The sequence below is a fragment of the Tachypleus tridentatus genome, chromosome 1 (assembly GCF_004210375.1).
Source record: "Tachypleus tridentatus isolate NWPU-2018 chromosome 1, ASM421037v1, whole genome shotgun sequence".
NCBI classification, from domain to species: Eukaryota; Metazoa; Arthropoda; class Merostomata; order Xiphosura; family Limulidae; genus Tachypleus; species Tachypleus tridentatus.
The window spans coordinates 46,620,218-46,633,136 of record NC_134825.1 but is presented as its reverse complement, the minus strand read 5'-3'; the positions used below and the strand labels follow the sequence as shown (position 1 = coordinate 46,633,136).

The following is a 12,919-nucleotide window of genomic DNA, read 5'->3' as shown; positions in this document are numbered from 1 at the left end:
CACTGTTTATTATGTAAACTTTGTAGCATGTTTATTTTTTATCATTTTCATCAATCGCTGTATCTGCTTCTTATGGTGAATGTAGAGCTATATTTCTGGTGTTTTATGACAGCTAGTAAAAGGATTTGCTGTTTTTTTTATACAGAACATGTAGGATATTTTTGCAAGATGAGTAGTGATACTTCCATTACTTACTTGTGCTATTTTTTTCTAGGCGCTATTGATTTCTAAAGAACTTGGAAACCTCAAAGGAACTTCAGAATTAAAGACACATCACTTGTCTGGGATTCTTGATAGTTTAAGGTATTTGTATTTTATAATATAACTTAAATTTTGATGTATTTTTAAGTATTCATTGATGCTTTTATATGAAAATCTTATTGTTAATTGGCAGTCAGTCATCTCTGTTTTCTGTTTCACTGTATTTTATGGGTTTTGTGAAACAAGAGTAACAAGGAACACATACACACACTTACATATTATAATTCTTTAAATTAATTACAACTTAATAGTATTCCATTTTTTTTAAATACAATATTAAGGTCATAAATATGTTGAAATGTTGTTATAAACTCTGTCTCACTTCTTATTAAGTTTGAATTGTAAATCTAGGCATATACTGAGAGAACATCACAAAGACTCTGAAGTATGTGTAGCATGCTTAGATTTGCTCTCTGCTATTTTCTCACATCTGATGGCAGAACCTGATTCTGAGATAGAAACTGAGATGAAAACAAATAGGGACCATGCTCTTCATCTTTTGAATGCTTTCTGGTAAGAATTATTTATATATTTAGTTCATGTTTTGTTTTTCAAATTAAATGATGATCTGTTTTTACCTTTTCCCTGTTTATTTTACCTTTAATCTTTAAAAGTAAATGAAAATGTATCAAATATATTATTTATATTAACAAATTATAATGCTTCTTTTTGTGTTGTTAAGTGTTGAATGATTCATATCTAACTATGAATGTTGATATTAAGAAGATGCTTATGTGATTTTCAATCTTCTTTATTGCCAGGCATTTTCCATAAAGAATATGTTATGTAGCTGTGATTGCATTTGAAAATTTAGCATTCGAGTTATTAAAATGCAGGTGTTTGACTGTACTTGAGATAAAACGTATATAGTTATTAAAATTAAAATGTACCTTTTAACTTATGGACTGTAACTGCTATAAATGGGTACAGAATTTTACAAAGCTTATATGGCCAACTCTCTTTGTTGAATGTTGTAATAGGCAAAAACATCATATACAATTATTCAAATTATTCAGTATTTAGACCTTATTGGTAGTAAAAGATATGTGAAGAAATTCATAATTTGAAGTTTAAATATTTTGTTGTTGTTACAACACACATAATAAAATGCTATTCACTTTCAGCCAAAAGTCTTAGTATTTCTTTCTTCAGTAAAACTAACTGTGAAAATCCTGATTTGATATATACTCTCTAATTGCCTCTCTGGTTTTTGCATCTTTTAAAAATTCTGTATTGTCTGATTTCTTGGATTTTTTTTCCTGAGTTTTCAAAAATGTCCACATAAATCTAATTTGTTGTATGTTTTGTTTCAGTTTAACTGAAATAGTTTTGACATATTTTGTTAATTTTTTGTAAGCTTAGCTTTTATCTTTTTCATTTTAGTTTGCTTAACATCAATAGAAAACTAGTTAATTTTTTTCACAACTTCATGGTTGATTTTTTTCAAATTTTCAACATTTGCATTCTTTATTGTTTCAATTGTTGGACTGCAAAGGATTTGCTTGTGGTCATAATAACTTATGAATAAGAAAGGTTTGTTTAGTATTTGATAAAAAGCTTATGTTTTGTGAAACTTAAGTACCAATTAAATGTAAAGCTGACCATCCATTGCAGAGTGCACTTAAAGGATAGCATTATTTCATAATATTTTAGTTTTGTTATAAAAACTAAATCCTGAAAAAAAACAACTAAATCATTATAAAATACTGCCAATGAATCTTTCAGTTCATTGTTATTAAGATATAGCATCTATTAATTCCCTCATGTATTCCAGTATGTAAATGATAGGTCATTGAACATACTTGTAGATATTTAATGGAATATGCTCTGAATATTTTAGAGTTTATGATCATTGGAGTTAGGCATTTAGCAGAATTTCCTAATTGATTATATGTAGGGGTCATTATTCAGCTGCATTCATTTAATTGATTATTCTCATGAGATGGCTATACAACAACTAATAACCATACAAAATGGGTTTTGATACTCATGGTGGACAGACCACAGATTGCTTTTGTTTAGTTTTTGCTTGAAAACAAAGAAACATAATGGCAATATTTAAATTACTTGATAATGGGAATAGTCAAAAATAGTAATAACCCAAAACTAATTTTAGTTAATTTATTAGTTTTGAGAAGTCATAACCCTCATTGATTAAGCAGAATAAACTTGCATTAGTTGAAAATAAAGAAAAATCATAATGGAAATATTTCAGTTTCTTGACTAGTTGGAATAATCGTAAACACTAATTTTCATTAGGTGATTATTTTGATGACATTAATCAGTTTAATCATAATTTTGATTTTTGGATATTTGGAATAATTGTAAACAATATTAATAAGAAACAACAGCTGATTATTTTGGTGACAGTTATAATTTCACTTAAATGAGGGGTAGCAAACCTGTGGTAAGCTTTGCAACTACAGAAGTCTCTTACAAGGATTCAATGGATGATTAATTTTTACCAATATTACTATTAATATATTTTTATGGAAAGTATAAGAAATACAGTTTTATGTTAACTTTCTGTCTCTGTGGATGTAATTTTACTGATTCAATACTTAATTCCTTTGTAGAAGAACATTATCTGAATTAATTAAGTAGCAAAAGTACATGAATTTATTGCTTGCTACTGATTTATTTTGACAACAGAGTATACTTATTGTACACATCCACAATTCTTAAAACTTACTGTAATTCTAACAATCTCAAATTATTTGTTTCTGAAAGCTAGAAACTAACTATAAATAATTGGTTTCTAAGATAATACTTAATTTGTTTTGTAAACAGAATAATGATTTATGATGAAAGCTATTCTACTCTTAAAGAGAGTATATTATAGTAGAATAAATAAGTTGTCTTGAGTATAGAAACAACTGTTCAAAATTCAGAAGTTTGTTATTATTATTATAAATAATTCACCACAGTATATGGATATTTACATTTATGTTTTTACTTAACATAGCTATTGATATTTCAGAAAATTTTCATTATGCGATTTTAATGACTTTGTGTTGGGTGTGTATTATGTTTCATAAACATTTAGGTATGATAAAGATGTCACGAGCAATGATAATATCAAAATAATATATTTTACAGAACACTATAATTATTCAAAATCTGTTTGTTAATTAATACTAATTATGAAAAACATCTTTAATATTTTTTCATTTTCACATTAGGAAAATGCATAAAGAGGGGAAATGTACAAAAAGTGTATCATACAGCTTAGCAAAAACAACTGTTGCAGCAGTAAAGGTAACCTTGGTTACAGACATCTACAAATTTTTTCATAAAGCTTTTTCATCTATGAGAATTACACTGAAATTAACTATTTTTATACAGTAAAGATATAAAGTTGTATAGTGTTTGTGCTGAATTTAGTTGGTGTCATACTTATGATCTTCATTGAGGTTAAAAAGCATGTTTGATTTAACTTGTGTCAAGTTGGCACAGCATTTTAATAAGATATAAAAGGTAGTTATTCCTCAAAATATAGATATTTATAATTAATGTGATTTTTAGACTTATTTTATTGGATTAAGTTCATGTTAAGAAACTTTAGGACATGTTTTCTGTAAACAGTTGTTTTTTTATCTCTAAGTTTCATGTTAAGAAACTTTAGGACATGTTTTCTGTAAACAGTTGTTTTTTTATCTCTGCAAGCTTTTGACTCTGTATTACAATCTTCAATGGACAAAATGTTAATGTTAGAAATGCTTTTTTTTATATTTTTTGTATTATTTTAATAATTTTATTTCTAACCACTATTGTGGATGTAACCATTGCTTGGTAATACTGAGAATTTTTTTCAGCAAATGTGTTGTGTGAAATGAGGGAAGTATTTGTTGTTGATCAAGATGTGTTAACCCACTGTGGCTTTTGTTTTTGCTGTAACTTTGTGATAATTTTCCTCAATTTAAATGTGGCTGTTTTTCACAACTAATATTGATTTAACACGTCTGTTGATGACAATCACAAGAAAAATGTTGTAGAAAACAGTAAGGGAACTCTCGTGGAATGTTTAATGTGCAAATGCAAGTATCTGCATTGTGGAATATGCTTCAGATACAGCTGTTGTGGTTGTTCATGTGATATATTATCCACTGCAATAATAATATCTTGAGAGCATGGTGGGAAGTAGCTCGTGAATCCTCTGGTAATTCAGAAATGGATGTGAGAAATAAATCAAATTTGAACTATTTTGTGGAGGAATTTATTCTTGGTTGGACATTAGGTTGACCACATGGTAAAATTTATGACCAAAAGTATATAGATCAATTTATGGATGACGTTGAAATGCTCAAGAAAGGTTTGAGGATAAACAGAATAAAATGGGCTCAAGGAGAATGCTTGAAGAACTGTGATCTACTTATACTGATTGATATGATATGCAGTTCAACACTGAGATTTATCAGTGTATCACAGTCCTTATAACAAAGTACAAAAAACATTCGGGGGGGAGGAGAGACAGCATTGATTTTCATTGTGCTTGAAGTGAACTACACTATTACACTTAAAAATGCAGTCTGTGAGCTCAAAGTGTGGCATAAAAATAATTTAAGCAATGATAGTTTCCTAAGTGATGATTAGTTGAAGTCCTTAGTTTCTTAATTAGCCACAGTGAAAGAACAAGGGTCAAACAGCTACAGCTATATTACCATGCTTTAGTATGCACATTCACTTTGAAATAAAGCACCATAACATAAAATCTTTATTAAATTGATGTAAAAAAAAAAGGTTGTGGAGGTTTCTTGGTTCAAGTTGCATTTAAATATGCAAGTTCAAACAGTTTCCACATTGGAAAAGTTTTGATAACCAACAACCCCCATAGTAAAAAGACCTCCCTTGGCTCACACAATGTGTGTTAAAAACACTATATATTTTTAACATAACACAAACATCTTGTACAGTCTAATAATTCTCAATTCCTGTGTGGTTACTTAACCATAATGAATTATCATTTTCTTAGCTGTGAGATGAGAAAAGTCATTTTTATAATTTTAGTAATGAAGTAATTGATAATTGTGTGTGGAGAATCATAATTTTCATATAATGATAAAAATATCCTTTCTATTATTATATTTTGATATCATACAAATTCCAATATTATGATAGAGGCTATTCTATTGTCTTTTTTTATCATTTGTTTTTACAATCTTACTTAAGATTTAGAATTGAGAAAATTTGCATCACATGTGTAATATGCATTAGTTATACTATTGTGAAGAATGCTAGGGGCACGGTGTATTTATGTGAGTTAACTTGGAAGTGTTAATTTGAATTTTGAGCAAGACAGGGATAACAGTTAGACAATGTTATCAGCTTTATGTATAGTATGCTTTGAATGAATACATGTTGCTTATTACAGTTGTACATACAGCATATACATTACATTGACAGATATTCTTTAGAGTGCATTTCTCATATGTTATTCATGAGTCATTGGATGTGCAAGCAAAATGTAACCATTTATAGTAATGCCAGGCAGAATGAATTTGTTATAATTAACTTGTGTTTTTTATATGTGTTATAATTAATGTGTGTTCTTTATAATAAAGTCACTTAAAACTTTATTATAGCTAGATCCAACAGGAAAATGGATTGGACAAAAACAAAAGGATGGATCTCTCTGTCCAGCACAAGATTTGGCTACCTTTCTTTGTAGTCCTCATCATGTTGTGCGCATGCTTGCTGCAGAAAATATTGGCCATCTTTTTATAAGTATTTCAACTGGTATATCTTTGCCAGCTGTAAAACAACAGAATGCTTTTGAAGTAGTGTATACAACAGCAGTATCATCTCTTCAAGTTCAAGTATGTTTCTCAAAATTGTGTTTATGAAGAAAAATACATAGTTTAATCCATTGTTGTTGTTTTTTGAAAAGCTGTTTTTCAATTTTGTTTTATTTGTAAAAGATGTAGTGTTAAGAGCAAAATGTTTTTGTTGCTGTAAAAGTACTTTATGTAAGAACATCGCTCACAGAATTTAATGTAGCACTTAAAATAAGCACTGAAGACTAATCATATGGACCTTCTAATTAATCAAGCTTTTATTGATGGCAGTGCATGGACATTTTCATTCAACACCACAGTTACCATTGTAACAATCTTCTGTGAAGAATAGTGAGGTCAGCTTTAAACCATACATCTTTCAAACTTTTCTGCTGTAGGTGAACATAGGCTTGTACATTAAATAAAATTGTTTTTAGCAGCTTTGACATAAAATCAGCTGTTGATTTCAAGTAGTTTATGGAAACCTGCATACATTTTGGATTGTGTGTTTTTATCACTTTCAGTTCCTTTTTTATTATATTTGGATGCTAACCATTTTGGGTATGAGGTTCATTTTTTTTGTAAATGAAGCATTTACTTTGTGAATAAGGGTGTTTTTTTTAGATTGGCTCAGATGAATGTGCCTTGTGGGTGTTTTTATTTTATGGAGAACTCTGAAATTAGTCAACAATCTTTACTGTATAACTACTCTTCCTTAGAAAAGATTGTGGCATGTTCTTGCAGCTGTTAGTTAGTGATTACTGTCAAATGTTTAAATATTACCCTGAACAAAGTACATACGTTTTGTTCATGGTATCAAGATGCAAGTATGTGTGACATACTGAATAGATGTGATACTTTTTTTTTCTTTGTTCTTCAATTACATGATATTTGCTTTATCAATTAGTCTTTAATTTCAATCACTTTTATAGATTTATTTTATTATTGAAATAAAAAATAATTTTTTTTCTTTTCTTCTTCATACCCATTATGAATTCTCAAGTGATAGTAACTTCTACTTTGTCTTGTGCTAGTGATTATATTATGAAAATGAGATTTTTGTCTACAATGGTGGTTGATATCTCATTTCTATGAAAGACATGACAGTCATTGCTTAGTGAGTGGTAGGTTTCCTCAATCATACTGGGCTTCCTTCTTCTAGCTGTTCACTTAGCATTTCTTCTTTTCAGTTCAAACATGACCAGGATGATGATAGGATGCTATTCCCCCACTAGGGTTTACTCTATCTGTTGTTTTGTCTGTGGGTGAAAATCCTCAACCTTCAACTTGCTTTCTTGATATACTTTTACAGGTATATACTTTCACCTTTTCCTGAGTCTTTTGGTTCCTTCTGTTCTTTATACTTTGTTAAACACACTTGCAAGCCTACTTTGTCTTCCCATGTTGGCCTGATATCAGGATTCTTGCAGACATATTTCTTTAACAACTGTGTAATTGTATTCACATTCCTTGTCCTTCTTGTTTGTTTGGTTGGTTCTTTTGTTGTTGCTTACACCCATATGTGTTTTCCTTTTTTTGATTCAAAATCTTCAGAACCTCTTAACATCTGTATCACTTTCTAATGACTAGTTTCTCACCTTTGTCTTTTTATTACCAACCTCCTATGTTACCTCTTGTCCCTTAACCTTATTTTTGAGACACTTCATCATGCTCCAGATGGGTTTAGTGGAGAGGTTTGTTCTTTCATTTTTACCACTTCAGATATATCTCTCTTATTTGGTTTCTCCAATGTGGGACTTAGAGTTGAAATGGTCTTTCAACTAATGTCCACCTACCTTGCTTTTGTCTCTTTGATCTTTGTCAAGCTCCTTTTCTTTAACCAGAAGCATTTGGGATTATTTTTGACACTGAGGAGACCTGAGCTGAGGCAATCTGACATAAGTCTTTGTTATCGTCCTTGGTCTTTCGTTTTTTACAACCTTGCTCTCCTGTTCCACTTCATAAGAATACTTGGTTTACAACTCACCTTTCAGTACCAGCTTCCAGATCTTCTTTCTTCCTACCATTCCAGTTTCAGACATCAGGATCATTGCTTCTGTTGTTGGGTCTGGTCTTGTGGGTGCCTGTTTGCCTCACTTTGCCAGCCTTTGGTTTGGGTTTTCAGCTGACAGATTGGTTCTGCAGGTTCCTGCCCAACCCATGGTCTTTCTTTCCACTTCACTTTCTCCCCTCTCCTCTATTCCTTTTTTTTACCTCTTCTTACAAACTCTGTTAATCTTTGATCTACATACAATCTTTGAGTGAGATCAATACATTTTCTTTTTCAGTACTCTTTTTTTTTTCTTCCTTGTATGACTCTACCAGGTGGCTAGTTTGGCTCCCTAAGGTATGTTTATTTCCCACAATCTGTATCAGGTCACAAGCAGTGGAAAGTGCTCAACTCATCAGTCCTGGCTCTAGAAATGCCCACTGTTGAGATATGCTGTTTTACTAGACATATCCTTATGGTTATACACTTAACTTATTTTCTCAATTTAAACTGTACCACTCCTTGAATTATTGTATAAAACGTCAGCACCACTTTTTTGGTTTGAACTTGCCAGCTTTTAAAAAGAGTTTCATTTCTGTTAGTTGCACTGTCTCTAGCATAAGACCTTTCTGGTAGGTATCCAATAGAGATCTGGTTGGTAAAGACCAAATTCTACCTATTTCTGTGACACCTTGGGAATTTTTTCCTTTTGTTCTCTTTACTTCTGGGCATAGAGTATATTTGTGTTGAGATGAGATGCAGTCTCTCACAGGTGTCAAACTTCATGAGTCTTTCCTCTGGGCTTTCTGAAGGGAGCTTATGTAGGTTTATTGTTTGCACTGGTTCTTTATATGAGATAATGTATAAGGAGATTGTGTTACTCTTCTATTTGTGAAAGGCTATTGTTGTATGATAATGTATCTCGAGATGACTGGCATGGGTATTAAAACTTTTATTAAAATAAAGGAGAGAATGATGTTTAAACTTTCTTTGTTAACCTAAAGATGGCCTAAGAAGGTCTAAACATTGTTTTTTGTAAAAGAATTAATACCTTAATGCCAGGTATTAAGTCTGTGGTTATCAATTGTCAACTAAATATTTTTACTTCTTAAAAGTTTAAATATATACCGCGTAGCTTGTGTTTTTGTTGTTGAGCCTAGAATTCTTTTACAGTAGGTGTCTGACTTGTTGGAGATAAACTGAAAAATCAGTGAATAGCACTCACACTACTTGTTTTCAAAATAATGTATGTATTTGGAACTAGTTAAATGTATGAACAATGACTTCTTTATACTATAGATATCATAGGCATGTCATAAAACACTAAATAGTTCTCTTCTTCTTGTCAGAAGTTAACATAGGCCTATTCAGTTGGTTTAGAATTTCAGCTGAAAAGCTGAACTATCTATCTCTGTTTCTGTTGTACTAGTATTCCATGTATAATTCATTTGCAACTGTGGTGCATAAAATGAGATAAGAATAATAATTTTTCCATCAAAGCATGATTCTGAAGTAATTAAATCAGTCTCAATGCACTTTTTCCAAAAGAACAGGAGATATTTCAAAGAGAGAAGACCAAATGATTACTGAAAGAGCAGTATATGACTGCAGTAATATAACAAGCATACAATTTAGTAATAAACATATAAATAAATTGTTAGCTTGCTATATTTTCTACATCAATGAATTACAAACACAATTTCTGATAATTTTCTTATAATGAAAGTAAACTAAACAATTGTGAAGTATTCACTCACAAAATAAATAAACTTATATTTACTTTAAATAGTCTTTTATATTCTCACATACATGTATATATATTTACACATTGTTTGGTACCTGTTTTCAGTAGTCTCTTTGCATATGGTACCCCTGGAAACATTGGGGTATGCAAAAAAGAACAGCACAATGTTTACATATTTAGTATGTTCTTTGAATTTTTTCTGCAATTTAGTAATGTGGAAGCAAACATGACACCTGTGTTGTATTCTTGGCTCACCTTCTGTGGTGGGTTACAGATTCAGGAAAGTGTCTTTGCATCAACCCTTTGTGATGGCTTGATGGTGCACTAGCCCTGTAGTACCAGTCAATCAGTTGGTGAGTAATTGTCTTATTGAAATCATGCAGTTTTTTTTGTTTTTTTCAGTCTTTACTGTTTAGCTCTGACATGTCGAGCATGTGTAAAAAAAGGTTTGATGTACCAGCTTGTACTCATACACTTGATACAGCTTATGAGCAGGTCACACTTATCCACCTATAGTTATTTATCTGATTCTACTCCATAACACAAGCAGACTTATTCACAATGTTGTTGTGAAGTATGGGAAGAAAATTTGTAATGCAGATAGTTGTCTTGCCACTTTACACACACAGTGTTATTACAGTGCTGTGATGCTGCATCAACACTCTATGTTAGACAATGCTGGCATTAATTTTGACTTTGCTTATACTGTTCCATGTGCACCCATATTCTCTTTGTAGAGCAGTGTCAGATTAATGTACCAATTATTGACATACAAAATATATCCTTTACTGACATGGCCTAGCATGAATAACTTTACTAAAAGTTTTGGCATCATGTTCTGTTTCTTTTCCTGTATAGATAAAAATCATGCATATAATTACTTTCTACATCTCAGAATATAAAGATTTTCATTCCAAGTTGTTAGTGTTTTGATGTAAGGTACTGTTTGAAGCCTAGTCTCCCTTTCCAAAACATGAGACTCTCATCAGTGCTTAGGTCTTGAAATGGCATAAATATTTCTTTGAATTTTATACAAAGATGATCAAGCTCAGATTTAACTTTCTGAAGTTTTTTGCCACTTGTAAGCTGCACATTGTCAGTAAAATGTACAAAGGATAATGACTGTAAAAACTAATCTCAGGACATACATTTTCTAATACATCTCAGGTGAAACACTTCATTGGTGGTCTAGTATACACTTATCATGGGCCATTATTATGATATACAAAATCATTCACTGTTCTTCTCTGATGGTGTCCATGAATTTCTTCAACCTACTTCTTGAAGAAAATTGTGGCAGGGTTGATTTCAAGGAACCATAATATTAATTTGTCTTGGTTACGATCATGTCCTGCAAATTGCTGTCAAACATTTCTATGAAATAGTCCACTTTCTCAGTCAGAAGCATATGGCCCCTCAGTGGTAAAACCATGAGCCTTTAGATCTTTAAAACTAAAAATTGGGTTTGATACATGTGGTGTACACAACACAGATAGCTCATTGTGTAGCTATGTGCCTAACTATAAATGAATGAAGAAAAATAAGTATACCTCAAAGAGTAAGTACTTGTTAGACTCAAGTTCCTTCAATCCAAAGTAGATTGTGTTGGTATGAAGCAAATAGCAGTTTGCATTCTCGTGTCAGTTGATAAAGCAGTCATATACCTCTGCTGCTTGTGCTTATGCTTACTCGGCCTGATGACCTCATCATCACTGTCTTGACAAAACATGTTGTTCCTGTTCCTCTTGTCTTTGTTCCTGCACATCTTCAGTGAGCTTGCCACTAGTATATTCACCATTCATCTATAAGCTATCGGAGTGAAGAACATCCATCAAATCCAGTAATTGTGATTTTTTTCTGTTGCCTGGGCAGCCTGCAGTTGTACTGGTCTTGACATTTAGATTAGTACAGACCAGCCAAGTAAAGAAAAGATGGGCAACTAATATGGAAACATTGTCTGAGTTGACAGTAGTTGTTTTCTAGTTCATTTCTTCTTTCCCTTACTTACCATTTATTGAGTTTTTGCAAGCTGTACACCATATATGATACACTTGCATTCAACTGCTCAAGGCAGACCATACCCTATACAGCAAGTCAGCAGTCAGTGGATTAATATTAAATGCACTTGTTATAGATCAGATTTGGTCAGAATATAGATCAAGTTGTTAAACACTTCTTTTATTTTCATATTTTGTTAATTAAATTATTACTGCAGTTTTTGTTTATTGAATAATGAAGTCCATTAAAAAGAGAAGCTTGATTATAAAAATGACACCTCTTCTCCAAGCTTTATTGATTTCATTTTATGGAAACTTGCAGGATGAGGAACTGAGTGATGAAGGAGCCAATAGAACAAGCAGTTTGTTAATGTCCATTTCCCAGATAGCACTCACCAGTTTATACTGTGAAAAGCAAGCAGTTTTTGCTCTTTGTCAAATCATTTTAGAGAAGAACATATCAACTATTTTGGTGAAAAAAGTATGTAAAATAAATTTTTTTTATTTAACAGAAATTTGTGACACAACTAATTAATTTTATATTTCAAGGTTTTATTGCAAAAATAAATAACATGATAATAAATATTGCTCTAAAATGTCAGTTGAATAACAAAATAAATATTCTTGACCATGCTTCAGGTCTAGTAAGTGTTTTTATATAATGTTATGTCTTCTTGAAAGGTTTTGACTCAGATCAGCTGGTTGTTAGGATATCCAACTACTACAAACCTTCTAGAAGCTCATTTTGGCTTTTTGATACATGAGTGGTTGCAGCAAAACTACAGTTTATCACAGTTTCCGTTTTCTTTACTTGACTGTCAATCTGAGGTGGATTTTTACAAGTAGGTGAAAAAAACTTACATTGGATTACAAATGAGATATATATTTTTAAATACTTTATTCACTGTTAAGTAACATCTTTTGATATTTTAGTATCTAAATGTATTGCATTTTTGAGTTTTAGGTAGAAATACATGATTCCTTAGACAACTAAGTGGAGTAAGAACCTATTTATAAAATTCCATATCTAAATTTATAAATGTAAAGCTTGGTATGCCTAACTTGATGACATAAAAGTAAGAATTGTTGGCAGTGGTAATGCAGTTTGTTTTTGGTTTCATTACAAAATGCTCTGACATTTTAGTTCATTATG

At 31.2% G+C, this 12,919-nt stretch overlaps 1 protein-coding gene across 4 annotated transcripts in view; it reads left to right on the top strand.

Annotated features, from left to right (window-relative positions):
- Positions 1–12,919, top strand: part of tefu (Serine/threonine-protein kinase tefu) — a 177,522-nt gene that overhangs the window by 60,466 nt on the left and 104,137 nt on the right. For all 4 annotated transcript variants that reach the window (XM_076495794.1, XM_076495786.1, XM_076495802.1 and 1 more), the window contains 6 exons: positions 215–303; positions 613–774; positions 3,444–3,519; positions 5,844–6,077; positions 12,089–12,247; positions 12,448–12,608. In XM_076495794.1, the coding sequence (XP_076351909.1) occupies positions 215–303; positions 613–774; positions 3,444–3,519; positions 5,844–6,077; positions 12,089–12,247; positions 12,448–12,608 (881 nt within the window). The remainder of the gene's footprint in view (positions 1–214; positions 304–612; positions 775–3,443; positions 3,520–5,843; positions 6,078–12,088; positions 12,248–12,447; positions 12,609–12,919) is intronic.